Source organism: Bolinopsis microptera, chromosome 4, assembly GCF_026151205.1.
Source record: "Bolinopsis microptera isolate Bmic1 chromosome 4, MBARI_Bmic_1.0, whole genome shotgun sequence".
Taxonomy (NCBI): Eukaryota; Metazoa; Ctenophora; class Tentaculata; order Lobata; family Bolinopsidae; genus Bolinopsis; species Bolinopsis microptera.
The window spans coordinates 7,560,791-7,588,076 of NC_087075.1; the positions used below are offsets into that span (position 1 = coordinate 7,560,791).

General features: G+C 37.5%; 1 protein-coding gene across 1 annotated transcript; it reads right to left on the minus strand.

The window, feature by feature from the left end:
- Nucleotides 1-1,053: 1,053 nt before the first annotated feature.
- Nucleotides 1,054-4,266, minus strand: LOC134814098 (trimethylamine monooxygenase-like). The gene is made up of 3 exons (XM_063822125.1): nucleotides 4,070-4,266; nucleotides 1,502-2,547; nucleotides 1,054-1,299 (listed from the first exon to the last, which is right to left on the minus strand). The coding sequence occupies exons 1-3, from the start codon at nucleotides 4,224-4,226 to the stop codon at nucleotides 1,144-1,146; spliced, it is 1,359 nt and encodes a 452-aa protein (XP_063678195.1). The 5' UTR covers nucleotides 4,227-4,266; the 3' UTR covers nucleotides 1,054-1,143.
- Between the last annotated feature and the right edge of the window lie 23,020 nt (nucleotides 4,267-27,286).

Below are 27,286 nucleotides of genomic sequence, written 5' to 3' on the forward strand. Positions count from 1 at the left end.
CAACGACGACGCGATATTTACACGATATCTACACAGATATTTACACAGTACTCATTATACATACATCACACATTACTGTACATTTGACTCTGTACATTTGACTCTGTACATTTGACTCTGTACATTTGACTCTGTACATTTGACTTTGAACATTCGACACATACATTACTGTACATATGGAAATTAGGCTCATGCATGGTGAGCTGCTGCCATCAAGTAATAGAAGAGAAGTTAAATTTTAAAGGTCAATCATAAAGGTAAAGGTGAAGTTTACTTAATTACTGTAGATACTAGATAGGTCTTAAGAACAGGTATAAAGTCACGGTACTCTCTACACACAGGACTGAAAGTCTTCGTTAGAAGTATCTGACTAGGTCACGTTATTATTATCATATTTTGTATTAATAGTACGTCTATACTCTCGTAAATATATCATAATATAACTATAATACTAACGAATATAATACATTATCTCATAGTTCTATGAGTGTGAGTGTGACAAACGAATCTCAGCGTTGCAACAAATTAAATACGCGTATTCCGAAAGCACGTTCGTTCCTAATTTGCAGTCACTGCGACGAAATAAAACATATGAAATGCATGAAGTTATCTAAGTCTGAGGCAAAAATAATTGTAGATTCTGGCTCTGCCTGGATATGTTATGAGTATGACTGTATTTCCAACGCCTTACCAGTAAATGCATGCCCCTCGGCAAAGCCAGCGAGACAAGGGCCCGTCATAATAAGGTCCTAAATTTAAAGTTCAATGCACATGCTGTAATGGCTGGATTTACTCCCCGGCCAACCTGAAAACCTGCGACTGGTGCGAATCTAAAGTACATACCAAATGTCACTCCGACTTATTAGGATGCAGAAATTGCTGTGAAAATATGATCCCGGGATACTATGTACATTGTTATCAGCTACACTCATTACATACACATACTCACACCGACGTAATCCACATCATAATTATGTCCGTTCATATAATGTCCGTCCAAATAAGGTCCGATAAGGTATATTCTAAAGTACCTAAATAAAGAGGTAGGTTTTTGTCAACTTTCATTTGTCCTTGAAAATATTGTAAATGACCACATTTAATCCCAATACAACAAACCACAAGTCAACATTTTTCTTTATTAAGTTAAGCAGAAATAAAAGCTTCCAATGAGTCATCGTAACACTTAACCCAAGGAATGGGGTGTACGGGGGAATCCTTGAGCGTGTACAGGGACTTGTAACATTTGTCTCTGTACGTTATGATGTCATCGTGCTTATTTTGTTCCCATTGGTAAAACAGCTGAAATAAGATGTGCATTAACAGTTTTATTTTTTTAAATTGGGATTATTATCAACAAAATCGTTGTCACCTTTTTAAAAATAAAAATCTTCAAAATTTGAATGCCTTGGCGGAATTTTCTAGCAGCCAAATATTAAAATATGTCAAATGCAAAATCAATATACGGTATACGACGCACGTAATTCAAAATAATGTAACATACCTCCCCACAATCCAGAACCTCAGTATAGTTGAGATCAGCCGATAGTTGCTTCATGTAATCAGTTTGTGAGTCAATCATCTTGAAGCAGTCCGTTAGATTAGCATTCTCCGCATACCTCTTCTCAATATCCTCCACACACTCCTCCCTCTCTGGTGTCTGGATGATACCCTTGATGACACTCGCAGCCCACAGACCCTGCATCATGAACATGGTGAAGGTGTAGAACTGGTCCTCCATGCCAAGGTAGAACAGCCTGCTTGATGCGTCTTTCTTGCCTTCAGTGACACCATACCACTGTACGTTACGGTAGAGATTGGGCAGATTGAAGATGTTTCCATTTTGAAGTGTCAGTTCAGGAGGCATGAAGGGAAAATGGTGTTTGTAACCAGTGCAGAGAATAATCGCATCATAGTCTCCGGAGGTGCCGTCCTTGAAATGGCAGGTCTTTCCCTCGATTTTCATGAGTAAGGGCACTTCATGAATATTTTCAGGCCATTTGAAACCCAACTTGGCTGTACGGTATGAAATAGTGATTTGTTCGGCCCCGAATTTGAACAACTGGAGGGTAATATCCTCGGCACTGTAACTGGAACCGATTACCAAAATCCTCTTACCAGTAAACTCTCTCGCATTCCTGAAGTCGTGGGAATGCATGGCACGTCCCTCAAACGTTTCAATACCCTCGAAATGAGGAACGTTAGGAACAGAAAAATGGCCCGAAGCTACGATCAGTCGGTCGAATTCCTGTTCAACATCTAATCCCTGCACGAGATTCCTTGCTCGAACTGTGAAGGTAGCAGTTTTATCATCAAAACTAACATTCCTGACCACGTGCCTCGTAAGAACATCCTCCTTTTTCACCCCACGAAACTTCCAGTAGCCTCGCAGGTAATCGATCAACACTTCACGAGGAGGGCAGGACAGGATAGGCTTCCCGAAATGGTCATCAAAAGTGTAATCTGGGAATTCCAAACATTCTTTCGGACCATTTGAGAAAAGGTCGCGATACTGCGAACAGTGCACTGGTTCCCCAAACTCGTCAGTACCTGAAAACATCAAGATAAAAAACATTTCGATGAACGTATAAATCGAGGGTACTGAAAGGCTCAATATCTTAGACCGTCAAAGGTTGGGATGTTTGCACTTATTTTAATCAACTAGAGAGGCTTCGTGTAACATTTCATTCACGGTAATGAACTTAGTTTTATCTCAAATCCTGCCTTAACTATTGTTATTACTGCCGTTATAAGATTAACATTGAACATATCTGCAAAGCCAAAAAATCACATTTTCTCCCATAACTTCAAAGGGAAGCATTTTAGGGTGTTTTGTTGTTCATAACTTATATATAAATGTGCTAGTTGCGGTTATTTTGCACCCTTCAAAAAGTCACTAGCACATTCGTATCAAAATTTTAGAAAAATCAGTAAATATTAAAACGAAAAATGTGCCTAAATTTGTTGTTTGGCTTTGAGGTCCAATAGATCAGAAGGTGAATGAGTAAAAACATTTTTGAGGGCATCAAAAACTGCGCCAGAATTCAGAGAACAATTTGATGTCAAGCATCAAATAATCCGATCTTCCCTGACTGACTTTTTGTTAAAATAAGCCTGAAAAGGACAATTTTAGCTTTTTGACTTTAAAAATTCATAACACACCAGCCTTTTTGGATACGATATCAAGATTTTACACACACCTTGACATAGATGTGAATAAACGGCGAGCAAAATTTCAACCCGATACCGCAAGAAATAATTGACTTATAGCGTCTCAACCACAAAATAATTTTTTCCGAAAATTGCACTCTTAACCAGGAAATGCTCGGTTACAAAAATAGGAATTCTCAAAATAATTTTTTTTGGTGTGGAAACGGTGCGCTAGAAGGTCACTGAACTGCCTATGAGGTCATTAGGTCTGGACGGCACAAACCACTGTTTTGGGGTATGCCCCCTTAAGAGTCTTCTGCTGCTCAAGGAATACGGAGCTATCATGAATTCTGCCCATGTGCAAGAACTGGGCAAATTCCTTTGCAACTGTCACCGCATCAGGAACCCGAAAAAGACGCCAATACTGCCTGTCACCCCATCAGGACTACCAACTCAACAGCCATAATACAGATCATCCATCATTATGCAGATTTCACGATCTGTTGTACGAGCATGGAACACTAGTGTTTACTGTTTCCAGTACGTTGTGACTGTGAGTGGGAGGACTGTTCGAGTATGAATGTGTCTTTTGTGGACTCGAATACTGATATCGCAGTTTAGTGATCATTGAAGTTGCCTTTTACTACTTCCTCTTATGTTAAATCATTATTTCAGCAATTATTTCTATTTCGGTTGTTTGTACGGGAGTTAAATTTTAAGTGCTATTGTTTTAAATTTTCATGATTCTTGAAATTCGAATTTTACTTACTCTAGTTATGTTATTCATTCATGTATAGTCGAGACGATGGTGTTAGTGCCATCTCCGACAACTTTACGTTTAATTCCGTTTAATTCCGTTTAATTCCGTTTAATTCCATGGAGCCAATGCCTATATAAAAGATCTATAATACAATAAACTAACCGGTTCTCCAAGTTACATTCCAAAGACCGCCTGGTTGTTCCTGTTTATCAAAACACCTCACCTCGCACTCCACACCCTGGTCTTTTAGCTTGTTGAACATTGCCAGAGTGCTCATACCACTAGGACCGGCACCTATAATGCAAACACGAACAACCATCCTGGATAGTAGATTATTTGTATTTTATTTTTGTAATAATCTAATATATGTTATTTCTTTATTTGTAAAATTCGTATAAAAGCATAAAATAGGTTTTCCGAAATGATAATTAAATTGCACCAAAGCAACAAGTTCCAATGTCAGGGTACAACAGGGACAAAAAGATTTCGCGATTATTTTGGCCAAAAATCGCGATACCGCTATAACAGGCTATACATTAAAGTATACATAAAATTTGTCTCAAATAATGGGAAAAATCGCGATTCCGTACATGCTGCGATTTCCTTTTGTCCCTGGGGTACAACGAGGAGAGGCATACGACAAAATAGAGAATGGAGAGAGTGATTTTGACAATTAAAAAAATGTAGTATAAGTATAAGATTAAGTATTAGTAATAAGTTTTTAGACACAGTACTGTATGCAAGTACAAGAACAACGATTAATAATGTGACGATTTGTGGGCTTAGCCAGAAAATTCGACCTTATAATGCCTTGGCAAGTGACTAAAATATAATAATCTTGAATAGTGCAAAAATTACACAGTAATACTTTTTTTGAAAAGACCGAAATTGGAAGAACCTAAGTCAGCGAAGTGCACGAGCCTGTTTAATGTTAGCTATAAGTATAATGTTAGATTTGCTCCACATGTAATGTTTGGTATATGGTTATACAGATCATGCGACAAACCTGCACTAAATACTGATATTAAGTTGGAACTCTCCGCTCAGTCCAACGTGGAGGGAGATACTGCAGTCTTATATCCAAGTTTCATGATTGTATCAGTATTAGATAAATGTATTGTGCTGTTTTAATATTTCTCGTGCTAGTGTAAATGTAAATGATGACGTACTACACGCTCACAACTATTAAAAATTGTTGGTAATATCACTGTGAGACACTTGGCTTGGGCAGCCAGCAACGCCCAGGTTGTAAGACAACGTGGTATGGTAACACCCTGGTGGTATGGCAACGCCCAGGTGGTATGGTAACGTGGTATGGCCCCCGTTTACAGAACATTTAAACAGAAGTTGAAGACTGGACCCTGAATATCACCCTGTAAAATAGCGGAACCAAACTGTGACCGTACTTCCCTTGCCAACTTTCAATCATGTTCTTTCAAAAGCATAAGACAATCATTATACATTTGTTATTATCTCTTCACAATAACCACGGTGTCATAAAATCATTACCCTTTATTTACTAACCTTGTGATCGAAGCCTTGTGATTTACAATCCTGATCATCTGGTGCCGCGACAGTGCCGCCATAGTGCCACGAGAGTGCCACGAGAGTGCCACGAGAGTGCCACGACGGTGCCACGATAGTGCCACGACAGTGCCACGACAGTGCCACGATAGTGCCACGACAGTGCCACGACAGTGCCACGACACGACGACAGTGCCACGACGGTGCCACGACAGTGCCATGACAGTGCCACGACAGTGCCACGATAGTGCCACGACAGTGCCACGACAGTGCCACGACACGACGACAGTGCCACGACGGTGCCACGACAGTGCCATGACAGTGCCACGACAGTGCCATGACAGTGCCGCGACAGTGCCACGATAGTGCCACGACAGTGCCACGACAGTGCCACGACACGACGACAGTGCCACGACGGTGCCACGACAGTGCCATGACAGTGCCACGACAGTGCCATGACAGTGCCACGACAGTGCCACGACTGTGCCACGATAGTGCCACGACAGTGCCACGACAGTGCCACGACACGACGACAGTGCCACGACGGTGCCACGACAGTGCCACGATAGTGCCACGACAGTGCCACGACAGTGCCACGACACGACGACAGTGCCACGACGGTGCCACGACAGTGCCATGACAGTGCCACGACAGTGCCATGACAGTGCCACGACAGTGCCACGACTGTGCCACGACTGTGCCACGACTGTGCCACGATAGTGTCACGATAGTGCCACGACAGTGCCACGACAGTGCCACGACAAAAATGTATGGTCAGGAACAGGTTGTAATAATACGGAATATTAAAACTTTCCCTTTGATCACGAATCAATACTAAAAAAGGTATTTTGATAACAGCGTGAATATGAGGTATATAATATGAGCTATAGAAATGAATAATTATGTTTCGCTCTATAAGGCAGCTGACCCAGGCCGAGTCTATCGAGCACAAAATAAAAGGATGAAACATTTTTCCTGTAAGCTTGTAGTTAAAATATACTACTACTAGCTTGTTGAGTATTACATGCGATGAGCTATTCTTACTTTACATCACAAGATCCAATCATGTCCTAACATTCCCTACTCAAAGTCAATATCCCATTCACTGTAAGTGTAATTGATAAGCTAAGAAGGTACACGAAACGTGTGTGAATAATGTTGCATTATTATAGCAACGGACAGGCCCCAAAACAATTTTCAGCCCTCTACTATACTATGAAATATAGGTGAACCCCTCATTCCGTTCATTACTGACCAGACCATTAAATAAATATGCACCGCAACACAAACCGCCACAGGCACAATATACAGCTCAGTATAGATAAGCCATTAGAGATAATGGAGACAAAAAACAGCAACGTTTACAAATTGTGTGTACAGTGTAACTCAATAATAAATATGAAAAAATTTGGAGATCGTGTTCATCAAAATTGTTGTTTAATGTTGAACATAATGCGGAATGCCATCAGTACAAAAGTAGTACAAAAACAACAACAACAAGTAACATTATGTAATTGCTATCAATGCAGAGCCGATGCACGATATTGCTGTACAGTGTACACCTATTACCTTATTGTAGTTGTATCCGAGCGTTCTAGTAAACCAACTGGAATCGATATATTTTCGGACGCTGATTCTAAACACACTGCGTTAAGGACACGTTCATTTGAGTTTGAGGATATTGGTAAACAAAAATAATAGCGTTTTTGACGATAGTGGCTTAATTTTGACATCTATTAACCTAGCACGTTCAGAAGTTCTGAACATTAGCCACGTAACCCATACTCCCATATGCACCGCTCAGAAAGAAAATCTATTGTTGTGAGGCACTATAATGTTTCAAATGTCACATTTTGTGTGACTTAGTTAACTGCAGTTGTCTAATTATCATTCCTCGGTCTGAAATATAGTAAATTAGGTCAATCTAACAATTATGATACAACATTGGTTAATGGGCACGGATCGAACGGTTACAAGGTAATATTTGGATAACTTTGTCACACTCATGATACCATACCTCTATTCTACTGTGAGGTGTCCTAAAAACCCTTTCAACTCATTTTTTTATGGTTGCTCTACCAAGCATAGCCCTAAAATATGTTATTTTGAATAGTTAGCTAATACAGGCACTTGGTTATTGGGAAATGAGGTTAATTCTGTCACAATATATGAAATTTAAAATTTTGGGCCAATAATTTATATCTGATTTTGGTTTGAAAGGCGGGAAAATTTTATATGATGACAATGTAGTTGATGCAAGTTAAGATCAGTTGATGTTTACATTGTCACAAAAATTATACGAAATCGTAAATAGATTAAAAACAATGATTATAGAATGAAATAGTCTCGTATAATAACTCTTATAATAACTGATGTGACAAAGTAAACATGTCTTGCCCCTATTTTGAAGATCTATAACTCTATTAGAATTCAACATTCTTTCAGAAACGATTGGAAGAATATTGTCCAGAACATAAGAACTCAATTTTTAAAATTTAGATTAATTTGTCAAAGACATTGAAAATGTGACAAAATTAACTTTCCCTGCCCCAACAGTATCAAGATAGTGTGTTAAAATTGGCATAGGATTTATTACAAGTATATTAAAGTATTAATCGATCCAAACTACGAAAAATATCTTTTAATCTGATGACGATTACCTAACTCTTATAATAACTAATGTGACAAAGTAAACATGTCTTGCCCCTATTTTGAAGAACTATACCTCTATAAGAATACTATGTAACTTTATCACCAAAAAATTTCGATAAACTAGTTATTTTGCCAGCTAACAGAGTTATAATAATTTTTTGTGACGAAATTACCCTATTTTTGACCATGTAGCGGTATAGTTTAATTGTGACACTGTTAACATATTACCACCTGATAATGATTTATGTGACTGGTGCATGGTACTAGCAGTGTTGTTTGATCCATAGTACGTATAATATAAGGGGTTTAAGCTGGTATATCATTATTTGCCAATTTCACACATGTTCAGATATTATCAAGATTATGTGACAAAGTAAGCTTGGTTGTGCCTTCTGTGTTTTAATTCCTTACGACTATATGATATAATAACAATTCCCAGCACTTCCAGGCCATCAAATAAACTTACACTACTCAGCATTGCTTATCAGGGTGCCCTAAACATTCATCACATATTTTCTTTAATGTGTGACAGAGTAAACCTGAATGCACCATCTAACGAAAAAAGTCGTCAAATATGTAGGTAATGGTCATATGTACCCATCCAATCAACTGGACACTCAAAAATTTGGTCAAAAACGGCAGCAAGGGGTCCATATTTACTCCGTCACATGTTTATAGTGTGACAATGTAACCATTTCCGTGCCGGCCGTATTCAAGCGATATCTTATCACCTGATTAAGATATCGTTATGTGACAAAGTTAGCCTAGAGGATGAGACGATTATCCTAACCATCAAGGGTTTAAGTAATTTCATAGTGTGACAAAGTCAACTACACTGTGCCTTTTAATAGGGTCACTTATATTTACCAATATCCTCAAACTCAAATGAACGTGTCCTTAAACTAAAATCTTCTAAGGTATTCAGAAGTTGATTAATTTGCGAAAACCCAATGTGGTAAAAAGGTGGTAAAAAAAGTGGTAATTGTGGATTTTTTCTGACGTCAGAAATTTTGGGAACTCACTTGAATGATTCCTGGGACCTTTCCCGACCATTTCCCGTTGAAATCGCTTTGTTGCGAAATATATCCGAGAAAAACACGTATTTAACTGTACTAAATTTAAACTGAACTGAAATGACCTAGGATCCTAATTAAGGTAAACTAAATAAACGTCAAAGGTACTTGTTGGAGAAGATAACGGAGGAGCTGGATATAGCACAATGGAACACGCCCCAGAGTAGTTGCAGAGCAAATAGACGCATGACGAAAGGAAACTGTATATTTCACAAAACTAGATCCCGTTCACCGCAGTTAACTATATAAATACAGGCAATTTCTAGCTTTTCAAATTGAAATAGGAAGAACATATCAAGCGTGTATTCCATTGATTTTAAGAAACTTTACACCAACCTTTGTCCGGAGATAGAGCTAAAAACGCTCGTCGTTAATTGGGAGACAAAGACAGGCGAAGGGAGGTGCGTGTTTTGTTATAGTGAGCGCTGTGATATACCACCTTCCCTATAGTACAGCCTCCTTTCTCTGATTTATCATAGAAAGGAGGGAGTTAGAAACAGCGTACCTACATTTTCTCAAGCTAAAATACGTGATATTTTAACTGATAAAATACCAATTGTTGCCGCCACATACGGTGTTACTATTAAATGAGTGAAATCCCGACCTCTGTATAATCTCATCCGATACCTGAGTTACAGAGTGAACATCCTAAAGTCATGACACTTATCACCCTTAGCTTTATAAGCCTTTACTCGATATTAGGACACAATGAAACTACCGGACCATGACGATGTATGGGGACTTGCCACCCCATGGCAACATAAAAATATATCGACTCTGTTACATCGTTACCTGTTAACATAAAACTCCGTTACAAATTGAACTGGGATCTGGCAATACTACACCTAAGTTCAATGAAATATGATAAAGTAATATATAACTAGAGTTAAGTAAAAGTCTGAAAGAAAAGGAAAGAATGTGTGTTATCTTATTTTCTATAAGGCTAATGTGAGTGCTAGCCACGTATCGTTTGGGTTGTAAAGATATAAATGATTGTGTAATATCTGGATAGTAACACCAGGACTCAGGAGTCAGGGGTCGGCGAGGAGACAAAATTGCTACATGACAAAGTACAAGATGATCTCTGAGATTTGTTTCATTGGTCTTGCTTGTGTCGGTGGTTTCTGTGCTCATTTTAATTGTGATTCAGATTAGTGGCATTTTAAATGAGATTTTTACTAAGAAGCATCTGAAAAGTAGTCACCTTTAAATCTCCAATAGCCATGTACAGGGTGTACCAGGGGTGTAGGAATGATTTTCTTCATGAGGGGGCCAAAATCTTAGAGTTTTTCTAATTTAGCACGCGCTTTGGCCACAGCCTGAATTTCAAAAACAGCAAAACGTGTAAAAGGCCTAGCTGAGCAATTTGGCAATAGAGATTATTTTCAAACACAGTTTCAAGAATGATTAAAATAATACGATTTTAAATGCATATTAATTATTAGGGCCTGCAAGCAGCTCTTGCGAAATAAGTGTAGTTCGAAAAAGGGGTGCATATTGCATTCTCTGGAAAAGAATTTCAGGAAATTTGCTTCCAGAATCCTGGCATCTAGATAGTAGTACTCAGTACTGACCATGGAGGACGTCTCCGCTTTGAAGAGCCGTGCAAGTAATCATGTGATCGTCACTTTGAAGATCGTTACAGAACTTAGCTTACAGATCGTACCTCTGAGAGCAAGTACGATCTGGAAAGGTCGGCATCGTCAATTAATACTGATAATACTGTCCATAGTAATGATAATCTCTCTGCATTTCGGGATGCGGGTAATGAGGATGTGGTGGAGGATGAGGGTGTCTCCCAGCTTCTGCCATGGCAACACAACACAGCACACACAACATCACTATGCAGTATATTATGATGAAAAGAAGAAACAGCATCAAAAGTGCAACCAAAACAGTTCCAGCTGCTGACATTATTGCTGAGAATGTACGATTCTAACGTTCGATGACTGAATCACGTGGTAACCTCGTGTTGTTACGATCGTGTTGCTGTAAAATTGTCACATCATGTCACTCATGTGTCCTATGATAATAGTTAGGTTTAGGTAGGCTACTTTAAAAAAATGCGAATTGTTCATTGAGCAATAAGCATGCCATTGGCAAGATCATCAAAAACATTGTTAAGACATGAGAGGGTTCTTCAAAATATAACTTATATGTATAATACAAGGTTAAACTGACAGGGTCGTTCAATTGTTTCAAAGAATTAAGAGAAAACAATTCAAATAAATTGGATTATTTCCATGACAACTGACAAGCTCATTGCTGTGGTTTCTCCAAAGAGAAAGATGCACTTTTCAAGCTCAGCTGAACCTGACCATAAACATTGTTCTTCAATTTGAGCCCACAGTTCCACTTTAGAATTAGAATTGTTGTCTTGCTGCACCCGTTTTGAAAACGTCCCAATTACATTCATTGCGCGAATAATTAGTAAGCCGCTTTTGTCTGTTTTTAATGTTTATTTTTCAACTGATGCTCATGGAACCGTTGGTGCCTCCTCTGTTTCCACTGTGTTGTAACCAGGGCCAGCCTGCTCACCAACCAGTACCTACAAGTGATTGGGAGATTATTTCACTTAGTACCATTAATGAAGAAATACTGAACATTTGATATATAGTCAATGTTACCAAATATCTACGGACCTTTACCGATAGTTGAAATTCGACATCTATAAGCGTCATCTAGCGTCATCTAGCGTGGAATGATGCCTGATGATGACAGATGACGCTAGATGACATACTTATTACTTATTAATGGGGTTATTGGGGAATGTATTAGTAAAATTGCGGTGCATGCCTTTAAACATCCATTAAATATCCTAAAAAATCTAATCTAAACAAGAATTGCGCCCGTTGTTTCGTTTTGGCGGACGCTAGATTTCCATTTCACATTTACTATAAATTTAAGTATAACTTTGTTTGTTTTAAAGACCCGAGGGCCACCCTTAAGGGCTTTGAAACCGGTTTATTGACAATATAATATATAATAAATAAACTGAAATCGTAACATTCATGTCAATACTAACTGAAATAATATAAGCTGTAGTTAAAATAATAATACTTACTGTCACTTAATTAAGATATATGATGTAATAAAATGAATCTCTTTATTTCCACACTAATTCTCACACCAAGCTTTAATTCACACACCAAAACTTTAAATTTTATCAGATTACAAATGTCCTAATATATACGTCTCTTATCTTTTAGTTAAAAAGTCAGGGGTGCAGCCGTTTAACTTCAATTAAGATTAAAACAATTCATCACGCTGGATCACGATGTTATTCTATCAAAATCAGCTAGGCGTTATTTGAATTGATTGCTGGGCTCTGTGTGGTACTGTGTAGTGGTAAGTGGGTGTGTGTGCACGTGGTTGTTATTATGATGCGTTGAGATCAGCTACGTTGATGATATGTGATTGTGCGTGTTGTGCTGATAAGGCTTAAATTGAGCAATGGCCAGGAGTATTATCAGTAAACTAGTAGCAGGTCTGGCAGTGAAAATTTTCCGATTTCAAAAGTGGTCGGTAATTATTAGTTTTGAAGTGCTTTTGTAACTAAGAAGGTTATTGAGTGAATGCCTCATGTTGTTTAGATAGTTTACTAATACTAAGTTATGTTGTGGGGTGTGTGATTTTGTGACCGTTGAGATTTCCTTAAACCTGGAATATTATTCAGTAAAAAGGTTTGCCAGCTTTCCTCGTTGTTGCCTCTTGATTGGTGTTCCAATAGCACACGTTTTGCATTAGACTTGTAAATGTTTATTGAAAATAAGCTGGGAAGACAAGTTATATTTAAGTTTGTTTCGGTGATGGCAAGCAGTGGACCTTTAAAAAATACTGATTGTCTAAAAGTGTTACTACCGTATGTAAGAAGCCAGTCAGAGCTAGTCTCATGGCTGGAGTTAACTGTCGGGATATTACTTGGAAAAAGGCCTTTGATTGATTTTGGCACTGTTTCAGGGAAGTATTTCATCCTGTGCATTAATATAAGTGCGTTCTTCACGATAATTCCATGAATAGTGAGAATTCCATACTCTTTAAAGCTATCCCTCGTGTGTGCAGGCAATTGGCCGTCCTTGTAGAAATAGTTGACGTAACCTGGCATAACCATTCTCACACCTTGTTTCTGTTTTGTGAATAGTGACTCAATGTGTGATTTGGCTGCGAAACCCCAGACGAGGGAGCAGAAATTGAGGTGAGATTGAACAAAACTGTGATAAATTTGAAGCCTGACTTTTAACGGTAAATGCCGTTTAATTTTGTACATGATACCCATGTATCTATTCATCCTGGCCCTAACGGCATGTATGTGTTTGCTCCACGTTAATTTATCATCGATTATTACTCCGAGGAAACGTGCCTCGGTCACTTGATCTATCACTACTCCAGCTATGGAAACATTAATGTTAGAAAGGGTTGTCGTTCTATGATTGCTAAATACCATAAAGTGAGTTTTTTTGAGATTGAGAGCAAGTCCGTTGCTATCAACCCATTTGATCAGGAGCGAGGTTATTTGATTTAGTTTGAACTGAACCTCTTGCTCGGTGTAACCAGTAACTATGATATTCGCATCGTCTGCGTACAGTATAAACTTAGCTAAATTTGTGATGTTTGGAAGGTCGTTGATATAGATCACAAAGAGTAATGGTCCCAAAATCGACCCCTGGGGTACTCCAAACTGGATTTCTCTGGGCCTCGAGTCTTCTCCACCGACAGTCACGAATTGGTGGCGGCCGCTCAGATAGGACTCGAACCATTTAAGTGCTGAACCTTTAATGCCGTAATGTTCCAGTTTTTTTAGTAGTATAGGATGTTCAATAACGTCAAAAGCTTTAGAGTAGTCAAGAAGAAGCAGCACAGCAATTTGCTTACTGTTGAGAGAGTGTAGAATACTATTTTGAGCATTAAGTAAAGCGTGTTCACATGACATGCCAGGCCTAAAACCGTACTGACTTTCAAAAAGTGATCCATTGAAGTCTAAAAATTCAAGAACTCGACTATGCATAAGTTTTTCGTATATTTTCGAGAAAGAGCTTAGCAAAGAGATTGGTCTGTAATTAGTAACTTCTGTTTTAGAGCCACCTTTGTGTATCGGAACAACTCGTGCCGATTTTAGAGCATCTGGAAATATTCCCTCAGTAAAGGAAGAATTTATGATTACGGCCAACGTTTTTGTGAATTTCGTATCTAAGCTTGCAAGCTTCATTGGTTCAATTTTTGTGTCAAGTGTCGCTTTGTTCTTGAATTTTTTTACTACTTTACTGATTTCAGAGGGCGTAACAGGTCTTAACTCAATACTGCTAGTACCTATATCCGTCCTACGTCCGTCCTGTAAGAATTCTTCAAAACCTCCTGGATCGAAAGTTTGCCTAGCACTTATCTGGGACTTTATGTTGCTTGCAATGTTGGAAAAATACTCATTAAATTTAGCCGATACATCGGAATGGCTGCTGAGTATGTTTCCACATTCATCCTTTATTTTAATAGGCCCAGAGTGCCTGACATTTCTACCCAGGAGACTATTAATAAGTTGCCACTGCTTTTTGGAGTTGTCGCGGTACTCCTCAAAAAAGTTTTTGTAGTACTTGGTTTTGGCCAAAATTATATGTTTGTTACAAAATTTATTAATTTTTTTGTACGCAGCAATATTTGTCACGCTGGGAACTTTTATCTTATCGTGGTAGAGACGCTGTCTACGGGCACATGCATCTTCTAGCCACGGTAAGATCCAGGGTTTTGAGTCGTGCCGTTCATTTTTACGTCTAGGTCCAGGTTTCTTTTCAGGATATGCTTGATCGTAATGTTTGGAATAGATTTCACTGAATTTGTCATACTGGTCATTCGCATTAGTTTCTCTGTGCACCTCACTCCACGTTTCGCTCTCAATAATTCTTTTGAAATCAGCATGTGCAGCCGCATTGAACCTGCGGAAGTTCGGCACCTTCTCACGACCCTCACTCGATATAACGCGCCTCCCTGCACTCCTGCCCAGTGAGAGTGTCGTCAGTGTTGCTAAGTGGTCCGACACATTGACCGTCAGTACATGACAACTCAAGGTATTTAATAGGTCGTTGGTATAGACGTGGTCAATTAAGGTTGCGCTATGATCAGTTACACGAGTGGGCCTTGACACCAGTTGTACAAATCCGTATTTTTCATAAACTGCGATAAGATTTTTCCCTGCTACATCTTTTTCGTGTTTTACTAAATCAACATTATAGTCACCGGTAAAAACGATGTGTTTGCGAGAGTGCCTATCAAGACTTCGAAGTAGGTTATCTAGAATTTCGGTAAATTTGTCAATACTCCTGGAAGGAGAGCGATAAACATTAACTAACAGTTTAGTTTTGTTGAAGCCTTTGCAGTTGTGAATCTTTACAAATTGGAACTCACCGTTCAAGTCACCATCCCCCTCAAAATTTGGCCTAAAAGATTCAATTTGTTCCGGATTACAGACCCGTTTGTTAATATATATCGTTAAACCCCCTCCCCTGCCTGTTTTCCTTACAGGGTCTTGCTGGATAGGCTCGTAGAAATTTTCCAAAATAAGGTCAGTAATCCCGTTCGGTAATTTATTCAGAGTACAGTTGGTTTCATTAAAACTTAAGATATCGAAATTGCTATATGTGTCGATCTCTTGCCGGAAGTAGCTGATGTTATTATGTAGTGATCTCACATTCAGGGAAAAAATCTTGAGCTCGTTGCGATTCGCAGATTTTACGTGCGTCGGCTGCTTATATTCACAGCGTTGTAAGAATTGAGATAGCTCGTTCCAATAATCAGAGCAACCCTCGTGATCATCTAGCTTATCTCCTATATCATTTATTAAACAATCTCTGTGGTACGGATTAAATGAGATTTTGTCCGACTCTGTGCAGTAGTTCTCGTACTATAAGCTCCAATCAGCTCACTTCAATCTTCATGATAATAATATTGATCAATTATGCATCAAATATGGGAAACACTTGAAATTCAGTTCAATTGCCGTAGAACTTAACTTGTATCTGTAATTCAAGAAATTATCATCAAAGGTAAACTATACTCGTGTACACATCAATACACTACGCGTGCCACGTACAAATTGGGCGTATTACCTAATTAATAGTAATATTATACATTACATGCATCATATACACAGTTGCGCCGCGCATTCATAGATCACAGGCTATCTATACATCACATCTCCGCAAGCAATCCTCGCGCGCGCCCAACTTTTTCGTTGCATGGTAACGGACGGAAGGACACACGACATATTTAAACCCACCTATCTCGTTCCCCAAAATCCACGTTTTTCTGCAAAAACCTCCATTCGTAACCTTTCACTATTGCCTTTTTTCAAAAGGATGAAAAGGAAAAAATTATCTCATTTTGAAATGACGCTTGAAACTCAAGGAATTTTATTTATCATCTAAGGTTATACCATTTTAATTTTACCAGGCTTAACCTAGTAAATCACTGAAAAACTCAATATTGGAGTTGAAGTTAAAAGTTAAACCTGTTCTAATTCATCATCATACGTTGTAGTACAGCAACAACTGCAACAACATCTTTTGTCTTCTCTACATGTGTAGCAACAGCTGCAACAACATCTGAAAGTTAGTAAATAGGTTGTGTGATTGGTTTTGAAAATGTAATCCTTAAAGTCCTCAGTCCATAGTAAGCCGTATTTTTAATCATAAGCCAAATGCTCATTCAGTGATTTTAATTTGAATCGAACTGTTTCAAGATTTAGCATTTATCCTTTCTGACCCATTTTATAATATTTTTTTTTGAATTGCGGTACACATTAATATATATATATATATTTTCTATTTCGCGAAAGTTTCAAATCAATCAAATCAGCATACTATACCAGCATACTATACCTGCCATGTCGACCACAAGCGAAATACCACAGTACAGCGATTGCTGCTATTATTGCTAGTGTTATGAGAGATCCAATCCAGTCATACATGCTCACTGAAGTCGATTCAAATGAGCTTTAAATTGTTAAATTGTTAAATGTGTATAACCTAAATCGGCATTAAAGTTGATCAACATAATGTATGATAATACAAAGTTATTAATTTTTTTGCAATTGAATGGAGGATTTCAATCTAGAAAAAGTATATAAAAGTTATATCATGTTTTATAATTGGGTCAAACTTGATTATAACAATATTTCATTGTATTAAATACTTTTCAGTATTCATGTCCTCCAAATTTAAAATTTGAGATATTGACACAATCATTATAAGATTATACACAGTTCTATCACAATTTCATAATCATCATGATCATCATGATAGTTAGATCCTTTATTTGGTTTAAAATTACATAGAAATGGGTGCATTGACATTTTATATTTGATACAAGATAAACGCCATTTTCGGACGTGTGGAGAGTTAGGATTCCTCCAACTCCATTAAATCAATTCCTTCTGTAACGTCCTTTGACATCTTATATCTTACTATATATAAAGCGAGACGATATATATATATATTTGTGCCATTTTACTGACACCACGGCATCGAATTTAACGCAACTTTTTGCAAAAACCGTAAAAGATATACAACTGAAACTTTTTTGGCTGGGTCAAATGCTTTAATATCCTCCAAATCAGCATGAAAAAATAAAAAATTGGCCGAGGAATAATGATTTTAGAGCCGAAAATTTGGACCCCCAAGTGGTGTCAAAAACGCCAATTAAATAGGTAATAATTATTTCAGTATCTTGAGTCTTGACACCGTTTAGGGTTATATTTCACGGGTTCCTGCTAGCTATTATTTACTTAACTTAGATATTTTTATAGATACATTGTGCAAAACTTGGTATTCTCGACACCTTACAGCTGTAAAGTTTCTGCATTTTAATTTTTTCAAAACTGCGGCCTGCGTGTCACATCGAAATATGATGATTTTATTTCAATATGCTACTCATATCATCTCACTTAGAGTTCTGATCGTCTTTATGAATTGTTGTATTACCAAGACGAGTTCGTTAGTGTTCTCCTTGGTCATTTCATGTTTAATTCCTGTTTAATTCCTGTTTAATTCCTGTTTAATTCCTGTTTAATTCCTGTTTAATTCCTGTTTAATTCCTGTTCAATTCCTAGTTTAATATCAAACAGTTTAAGAAAAGTTAAGTGCTACCTAGCAGCGAATGTGTATGATATATGCGAATTTATTTCTTGTCTTGATCGATTTTTAGTGTTTAATATGCTAGAACATGAATACGTAACTTTTCAGAATTTTCTAGGTCGTCGATTACCGGTGTTTTATTTATTATAGAAAGGTCAAGCACCTCTTTATGATTTCCTAGCACCTGGCTAATAAAGTTCTTACTGCAGTTAATAAAAGGAGGTAGTTTTGTGAAATATACAGTTTCCTTTCGTCATGCATCTATTCGTTCTGCAACTACTCTGGGGCGTGTTCCATTGTGCTATATCCAGCTCCTCCGTTATCTTCTCCAACAAGTACCTGTGACGTTTATTTAGTTTACCTTAAATAGGATCCCAGGTCATTTCAGTTCAGTTTAAATTGCTTTTTAACATTAAATATATACTTAGTGTACAATGTATAATTTGTACAATAACTACAATGTGGCAATGAGAGTGGCGGTACGTGGTCAAACCCACTTTAACAGCGTGTACTATTGATTAAATACAAGCGCGCTAGTTGCGATAGTTAAGATGCAGAACAACAAGCTACAGACAGGGTTTACTGGAGAGGTCTAATACACCGGAGAAAGGAGTTACTATGTGGTGCAGGCCACTCCAACGACTAGGAGGAGACCTTTTCAAGTACAAGTAAGTGCGCTAGTTGCTAGCATACTTTTATCATTTACTTTTAAATCAAGTTTATTCGGATATATATTAATTGATTGTGTATTGAATTGGTGATAAATAATAAAATTGTCTTTTCTCAAAAAAAATTGTCTCTTCTCAGTTTTGTACCTGTTGTAACTCGTCTGCATCGTATGGAGACTTGCAGCAACAACTACAGCAGCATCGTGCATCGTCTCTGCATTGGTAGCAACATCCACAGCAATACCTTTAATATTAAAAATGTCTTTAATTCATAATATGATCAAATGATCATAATATGTCGAGATTTTTTTAAATATCAAAAACGTCTTTAATTCATATTACTGCATGATATGTTGAGATTTTTTAAAATGTTTTTGAAAGAAATATACTAATGATAGATAACCTTAAACCTAATATATAGTTTTAAAAAATCAACTTTCTTTTACTTGGTAATCTCCAATATTAGTTAAATGTCTTATCGTACTATAAAAATAGCATAACGTTTGCCGTGTGAACATTCGTTATTTAAATCTGCCAAATATGAACTAATAATAACACAATTAACATTATCTTGGTGAACTAACTTGCTACCTTCGAATAAATTACTGAAATTTAAAATAATGCTTTTATTTATACTAATTGTGGCATTTTCCTACCTTCCGTGTCTGCAGCAGCAGAGGTACCAGACCACTATTATAATTATAATAATAAGTATTGAGATTGTCCATCCAATCCAGTCAAAGTTACTGACACCTGTGTCAAGTTGTGAGTCCATTATTTGAGTGAAAATTGTTGGTTCCTTGCTGGAAGTTGTGGTAGTTGTACTTGCATACTCCATTGTACTTGCATACTCCATTGTACTTGCATACTCCATTGTACTTGCATACTCCACTGTGGAGCCCATTTTATCAGCTTAATTGTAATTCAGTTATTGATTATCTTTACTCAGTGTCACATTATTTTGTGACTTGTGTAATGTGTATAGATGATATTTCTGTTGCTCGAAAACTACAGTGAAATGTATTTTTATTTTACTATATTTATACGGTGTTAGATTAAAACCACGGTGCAGTAAACTTACATTCAAAAATAGATCACAGTTGTCAAATTGACCAGTCACTTGAACAGAATTAAAATACATAATGATATTGGAAAAACAGGAGCCCAGCTGTTTCTTGTAATATAAATTGTAAAGCTTCCAGCGTGAATGTAGTTCTCGAAATATAGTTCCATAAATTCAAAACACTTTAACTTGTCCTAAAAAGTCCTGGACTTGCGTCTGGACTCTGATACATCTTGTTAAAATGGCCTTAATGTTTAAGCTGCTGTCAGAGGGCGTGAGTCGTATTCACTATTCATGTCTTTTGTTGATTGTTTGAATGATGTACATCCTGTATTGGAAACCTCAAAGCCTATAGCTTTTCTTACCAACAAATTGAAAAGCAATTTCATCATGATAACGTCTGCGAATAATCATATCTACCTACGCTGCTCTCATCTTGAATATATTACACCAACACTTAACAGAGAAACCTCCCACTACAACACTGCTTTTACTCACTTAACCAATTAATTATTAACTTAGTATTACTTACTTAACTAATTAATTATAAACTAATTATCAAGCCTCAAACACCACCACCTCCTCCTCCTCCGCGTACACACTAACACAACAACAGCTACAACAACAGTTGTAATCCTTCCTACACAGGTAACAACACGTACAACAATACCTCCCTGTGCTCTTGTAACATCTCCTCCACAGGATTAGGGTTATTAGACTGATTATGATGAGGGCGATGAGGATGATTAGATAGATCCACCAAACCATGATCGTGTGGCTGTAGAATTAACAAGCTTCCACTATAAATATAATTGACCAATAAAACTCCAAAATCACTGTCACGTGTCAAATCGAATCTGGATTATCAGGATCTAGGGTGAAGATTGAAGAGGTGATTATCTTTTGTGTAGTATTGTCATCTTGGTTTACTTCATATTGCTAGTGCTGAAACTTGTGAATTAATATTCCGAATAACAAAAACTTAGTTAACAATCAGCTTTTGCCTTAGTGCTAAGCAACCATGACGATATGTGTTGAACTCAAATTTACTGTTTCGCTAAGCAATTAAATTTATTTTTATCTTCATAAAAAGTTGCCAGTATAATACAATTAAATTTAAAACGTATATCCCTTTGATAGTATAATAAAATACGTCCGATTTTTTATTTACTACACTTATACTAATGATTCCCGTCATTCTTGCTGTTCTTTTAAATTTGACAACTGCAAAAATCCAATCCTAAATTTCTAGACCATGAACTGTATTTGATAGATCTGGATACTCATGGGAAGGCAATTAATTCCCTCCTACTTCAGTGGCGTAACGAAGGGCCTCGCTGACCCCGCTGTGCGGGGGCACCATCTTAGGGGGGGGGGGGGGGGCATTTTCGGCGGGGGGGGGGGGGGGGGCAACGTTACGCCACCATGAATAGTTTTTGATAGATCTGGATACTCGTGGGGAGACTCTTTATTCACCTCCCCGTGTCAGTGATTTTAACCAATCAGCTTCCACTATTGACCAATAAAACTCCAGAATCACTAGGTCACGTGTCAAACCGAATATGGATCACCTGGTCAACAGTAACCATGGTTACTGCAGGTCTGTACTAACTAATAGATAACGCTAAGTTAAATACCGTAAAAACAGTTACTGTCTCTCTAATTCTCCTCGATAACGTTAGCAGTATCTGACATAGTGTTGTAGCCTAGGTCTTGATTCTCTTGGTATATAGCTTCCAGATCTTCGTTAGGACCAGGACAGCAACATGAGCAGCAACACCTGGGTTAGTTCTGTTATCTTCAGAATCTTCAAATAATAATAATAAGTAACAAGTGGTTACTTATTATACTGGTATTATAGACCTGGTTACTGTGACCAGGTCTACAATCTGTACTAACAAATAGATAACACCTGGGGTCAGTACTCTGTTATCTTCAAAGTATTCAAATAATTTGGACCCCGAAAGGATAACATGAAGATGCTTTACCTGCCTCGGGGGAATACGATGGATGATTTAATTGCTATGTACTAATATTTGAAATAAATGTTTTACGAGTATCACCCGTTAACTCCTTGACTAATTTCAAAACAGTTCTCCAAGCTCCTAAAGCTGACCTGGCATCATCTCTGCAGTTGTAGCAACACCTGCAACACGTCCGGTTATACTTGCAACAGCAAAAGTACCATACCAGCAACACAACGGCTACCACGAACACCAGGGGCACTAGAGTGGCAACCCAGATAACCCAGCTACTATGGTGCGAGGTCTGCATTGTGGCGATCTTGAGGTTTCTTTAGTCGATACCAACGAGCATATTATCTTTTACTAAGGCAGTTTGAAGAAATAAGGAAGAAATAAGGAAGATACGATGAAGAAATAATGTAGAAATAATGACGAAAGCATGTCATTTTGTTGTGCAGCATATCGGTAAAGACGTATTTGAATAAGCAACAAGCTGATGTCAATTTTAAATTTTCATTTACATAGAGGAAAAAACGGGAATTGTACGAAATTGCAGATCTATGAAAATATAAGTTCACGCTAATTCCTGATCAACAAAAAACTGTAAACTCTGTCAGACCCTGTGGAAATTTAAAAAGATAATATTATGGAACTCTATTTGGCAATTAGAATTAAACAAAAGTTATTTAATCAAAGACTGTCAATCACTGACTGATCATCACGATAAATCACCCAAATCACCCTGTCAGCTCATCCATCTGCTCGCCTGCATCTTCTCTCAAATGACACGTGTTCCTGTAGTGCGCGTATTGTATGCGTTCTTCTTCTACCAAGGTCCGTGTAGCCGTGTAGAAGAGGAATGCTGCCGCTGCTATAATGTATGCTGTTATGAAGATGATGAGGAGGATGACGAGGAGGAGGATTATCCAGCTGATCATGTACTCTGGAACGAAGTTTCCTTTTTTCTACGTTTCTCAATATACCTTTATTTGTGGAACTGTACTTCAAATTGTTTTTTATCGCAGTGTTTTTATTGCTAATTCGTTGTATTTTTGAAGCTAAGAAGTTTTGTCGGGTTTAATCTTGGCAGTTGTTATTATACTATCAACTAGCTGTCCCAGCAAAGGATGGGACTAAGACTGATGAAATAGATACCAATTATCACTAGAATTATCAAAGTACCGAAGAGGACTGCAGACATCTTTATTGTTGCTCGACTGTCATCAAACTTTCATTTTGATTGTTCAATTAGCGTCTTTAGAGCTATAAAAGTATAAATGATACTTCTTGGAGATTAACAATTCCAAATGTTGGATACAGTTGTCAGTTATTTCCCTTCAAGTTCAGATAAATTAAAATGTTAAATAATTTTAGGATATGAGAGTTTTTGGTGCTCGAAAGATTTTGGTTGTCACCAATTTTGTAAAAAACCTAACTTTTAATCCATTATAATTGAACTAATGAAAAGGGTCTATGGAGACAGAAAAAATGAATGAAATTATGAATAATCCCATATTGATTTTTTAAAATACGTCTCATGAATTTAACAGTTTTCTCTCATAATCAGAAAAGGCCGAGAAGGAGGAAGGAGAAGAATATGTCTTCAACTATACACTCTCTGATACAGTATACACGTGTCCATTAATAATTAACAGGTCGTATTCGTGTTGAGGAATATTTTAAAGCGTGTATACACGTATAAAGTATGGATTGAAGTAATTGCAATAGTAATAACTGATCTTAAAATTATTGTCAAAATTATGATTACAAATTGAGAAAATCAGGATACAATTAAGCCGAAATAACAAATCCCGCAAACATTCCGTGTACAATATTCCAGAGATGTAAATAAATGTGTGAGCAAAAAGTTGTGTTTGTGCAAACTTGTATCCAGCTGTGGGCGGCTGGGAAACCTAATATCATAATATGGGAATAATTAGTATTTTGATTATTTAATTAGTTAATCAGTATTTTGATTATTTAATTAGTTAATTAGTATTTTTACGGAATGAAGGTCCCATCTGTTGGTAACACCAACAGCAAAAGTCTCTAAAGCGATTTAAAGTTTGGTATCCAGGAATCGAAATGTACCTGAACTTATATCTTAGTTGTATCTTGTGTCATCCACAGTGAACATACTAAATGGCCGGTAGGACATATTAACAATTTTATTTTCACCAAAGCTATCTCCGGATATTCAGCTTCTAGTACCTCTATCGTGAAATTTCATTTTCAGTTAAGGAAACGGTAGAATCGATTTTATTCTGATGATATGATAATATAACATTTTATTCGACGGCAGTGCAGTGGTATTTTGCCGCAGATACCCCACCTATTTGGATACACCATTTTGAGGGAAAAATGTCATTTCGAGCGCGGGCGAACGACAATTTAAATTATTGGTGTCAGGCGACAGCTGCCAATGACACTTGACAGTGGTATAAACACAATCGCCTCCCAAGCAGAAGGCTCGGGTTCATATCCATTCGGAAGCAAGCTTCGCGGCCAGTTACCAAGCTGGTACAGCTTCGGCTGGTGATAGACACTCTCTGGCTCGTAGGACTATAATACCCCCTACAGCTAGTAAAGTGCTTCGACACACTAAGGGCTCAGGGCTACTGTAAAGGAGATAAGCACATCAGGCCATTCCAACATTCGGGAGGGACCTGACCTTGTATCTTGTTGTAATCATGTGGTATAGTAACGCAAGTGATCTTCCAAATCAAATCATTTTTATGTCATTATGTATCATTATGTATAATTTTTCGATATCATTATGTCTTTATGTATAATTTTCGATATCATTATATGTTATGTATCATTATGTATCATTTTAGATAGGGCCTGTCGTGATATCATGGATCGCTTAGGTTCCACCAGGATCTGGTAGTCCTCATAATTCTGCGGCCTCTATGTGTCGTCATCTCGCACAACTCCGAAAAACCGTTGTGAGTTTGGCATGTGAAAATTTGCAGCCTTCCAGACATCGATTGGGTTAACGAGTTGTCGTACGTCACCTCAAGATCGGGTGACAGGGGGCTGAACAGGCCAGAACCCAATTGATTGGGTCTGAGGTCACGTGATTATGAGCCTGAGGTCACGTGACTATGACGTCACCAGAGCTCGTTCTCCGTTTCCCGCTCTTTGGACCAGGTGAGCTTGCATGCATGTGAAAGTGGGTGTAAGTACAGCTGTACTGTAGTTACATCCAATTACCCCTAATAGAACGAAGATTTATTTTCTGACAGAAAGCTAGAAATTTACCAAAATATCGACTTTGTTCAAAATTTATTTTGATGACCACTCCTGACCTAAAATTGCACGAGAAATCGATTAAACTTGGTTTCAGAACTCAACAATGCTTCCTTATGCCTTAAAATTCATGTTTTATCGATACAATAAACATTTTGATCCTGTGGATTAATTAGTAACAGGTAACAAATGCACAGACAAAACCATCGCACTTACATTGCATTCTTAACGGGTCGATTTCGAGTGACCAATAATCGTCGTGATGATATTTATACGTCATGCGTTCCTGATCATCATCAGCAATCAAGAGACAGGAGCGGCGGTTGCTTTAAATCAATGGTTTACGTTATTTTTGTGAATTCGACCCCTGTTTTAACGGTTATCAGACTTTGTAATTGAATGTATTGAGGATATCTTTACAAATAAGAGGACCAGTAAATAAAATTGCCACAAGTGTTTTTCTCACTCACTTTCGATAAGACACAATGAAAATTCTTACTTAACCATAAGATTCGGAATTTTTCAACCGTTGAAGAATATCGGAATTTTATAAAATGTAAGTTCAATTTTTACAAAAAATCAACGAATCGTATGAAATTCCATCAGCAGTTAGTTCTTCTGCTTTTTCGTTTCCTGTCTGTGCTCTGCGACAGCAATTTGTTGCCCAGACTTCCTATCCTCCCCTACCACTTTCTTACCACAGGTTGACATAAGAGCCACTTGCCTCTCAACGGCTTGATTGTTGTTGACAAATACCGTTTTGAGAGGCATTCTTATATAGGAGATGATAGCGGCTCTCGTCAGACCATGTAGCAAGGGGGGTAGGGTTACCCGAGCATACTCCTTCTTTGCTGAGGATAATTGTGTTATTTTGTATTTAAATCATGTACTGAGACTGAAGCAACTATAACTTAACTCGAACACATTAGTACGAGTATAATATGTTGAATAAATGATTGATTAAGCTCGTTAACATATGATATAAATTATGCAAAAAAGGTATATTTGAAAATAATTATTATTACCAACTCCCGTTTTAAACCACCATCTACAAGAATCCTCCTTATAGATGGGGAGCTCGGTGAACTTCCTTGCGGTCATGTTCAAATCTGGCTTGTAAAAAACCCTCACACGTCGGGAGGGTGGCACCTTCTCCTCCCAGTCAAGGATTTTCAGACAATCGGCCACACCCTCCCTCCGCACATTTTGTTCATCATCGGCTGAAATTCATCATTCAATCAAATTTAAAAGACTTCGAATAATATAAATAATATGCTTATTGTTCTAAATTTCATAGCTGCACGATTCTCAAATACATAAACTGATAAAGTGCTACGTAGTAGTAGAGGCTCTTACGGGCATTGTCTGCTCGATACGTTAGGGACCCCAGATACACCTTACTAGACGTATTTTTGACCGTAGAATCGATTGAAAGTGGTTTCAAGATGATTGGACTGATTGTTCTGGGGTAAAATCGCAAAAAACCGATTTTTGGGCCAAAAATAGGCCAAAAAACCATGTTTTTTGATATTTTGAGCAAGTTAATTTTGTTGGCATGTCGGCAAAACTTGCATAAAGATAGCTAAAAGACAGCCGCACAAGATTGTATAAAAATAAAACAAATCCCTCTATTTGTTCTGAGGTAAAAATCCAAAAAAGTGGTAAAAATTTTGACTTTTTTGCTTTAAGTTTGAATAATTTTTTGCAGTTGTATTAAATCAACCCAAAAATAGTCACATCGTGTTTGCCTAAATTTTTCCTTTCCGAGAAGTACCCACTTCATATACTTAATCGAAGTTTGAATATTGTCACTCCGCAAGCGTTTTTGCCAAATTTTCGACGCGCACTACGCGCAAAAGCATTTAGTTGTTATCAATTGGCACCCGCGCGTTCATCATAAATTTCAAACAGCTATAACTCAGCGAGATTATGTCCGTTCTAGCTCATATTTTCACACTAAATAGAAAATAATGTGATCTTATTGCTGACAAAATATGGATATAATTACTTTATTTGCCTTAGAGTAATAGACTGTCAAAGTTTAAAACGCGCATTGGTATAGCA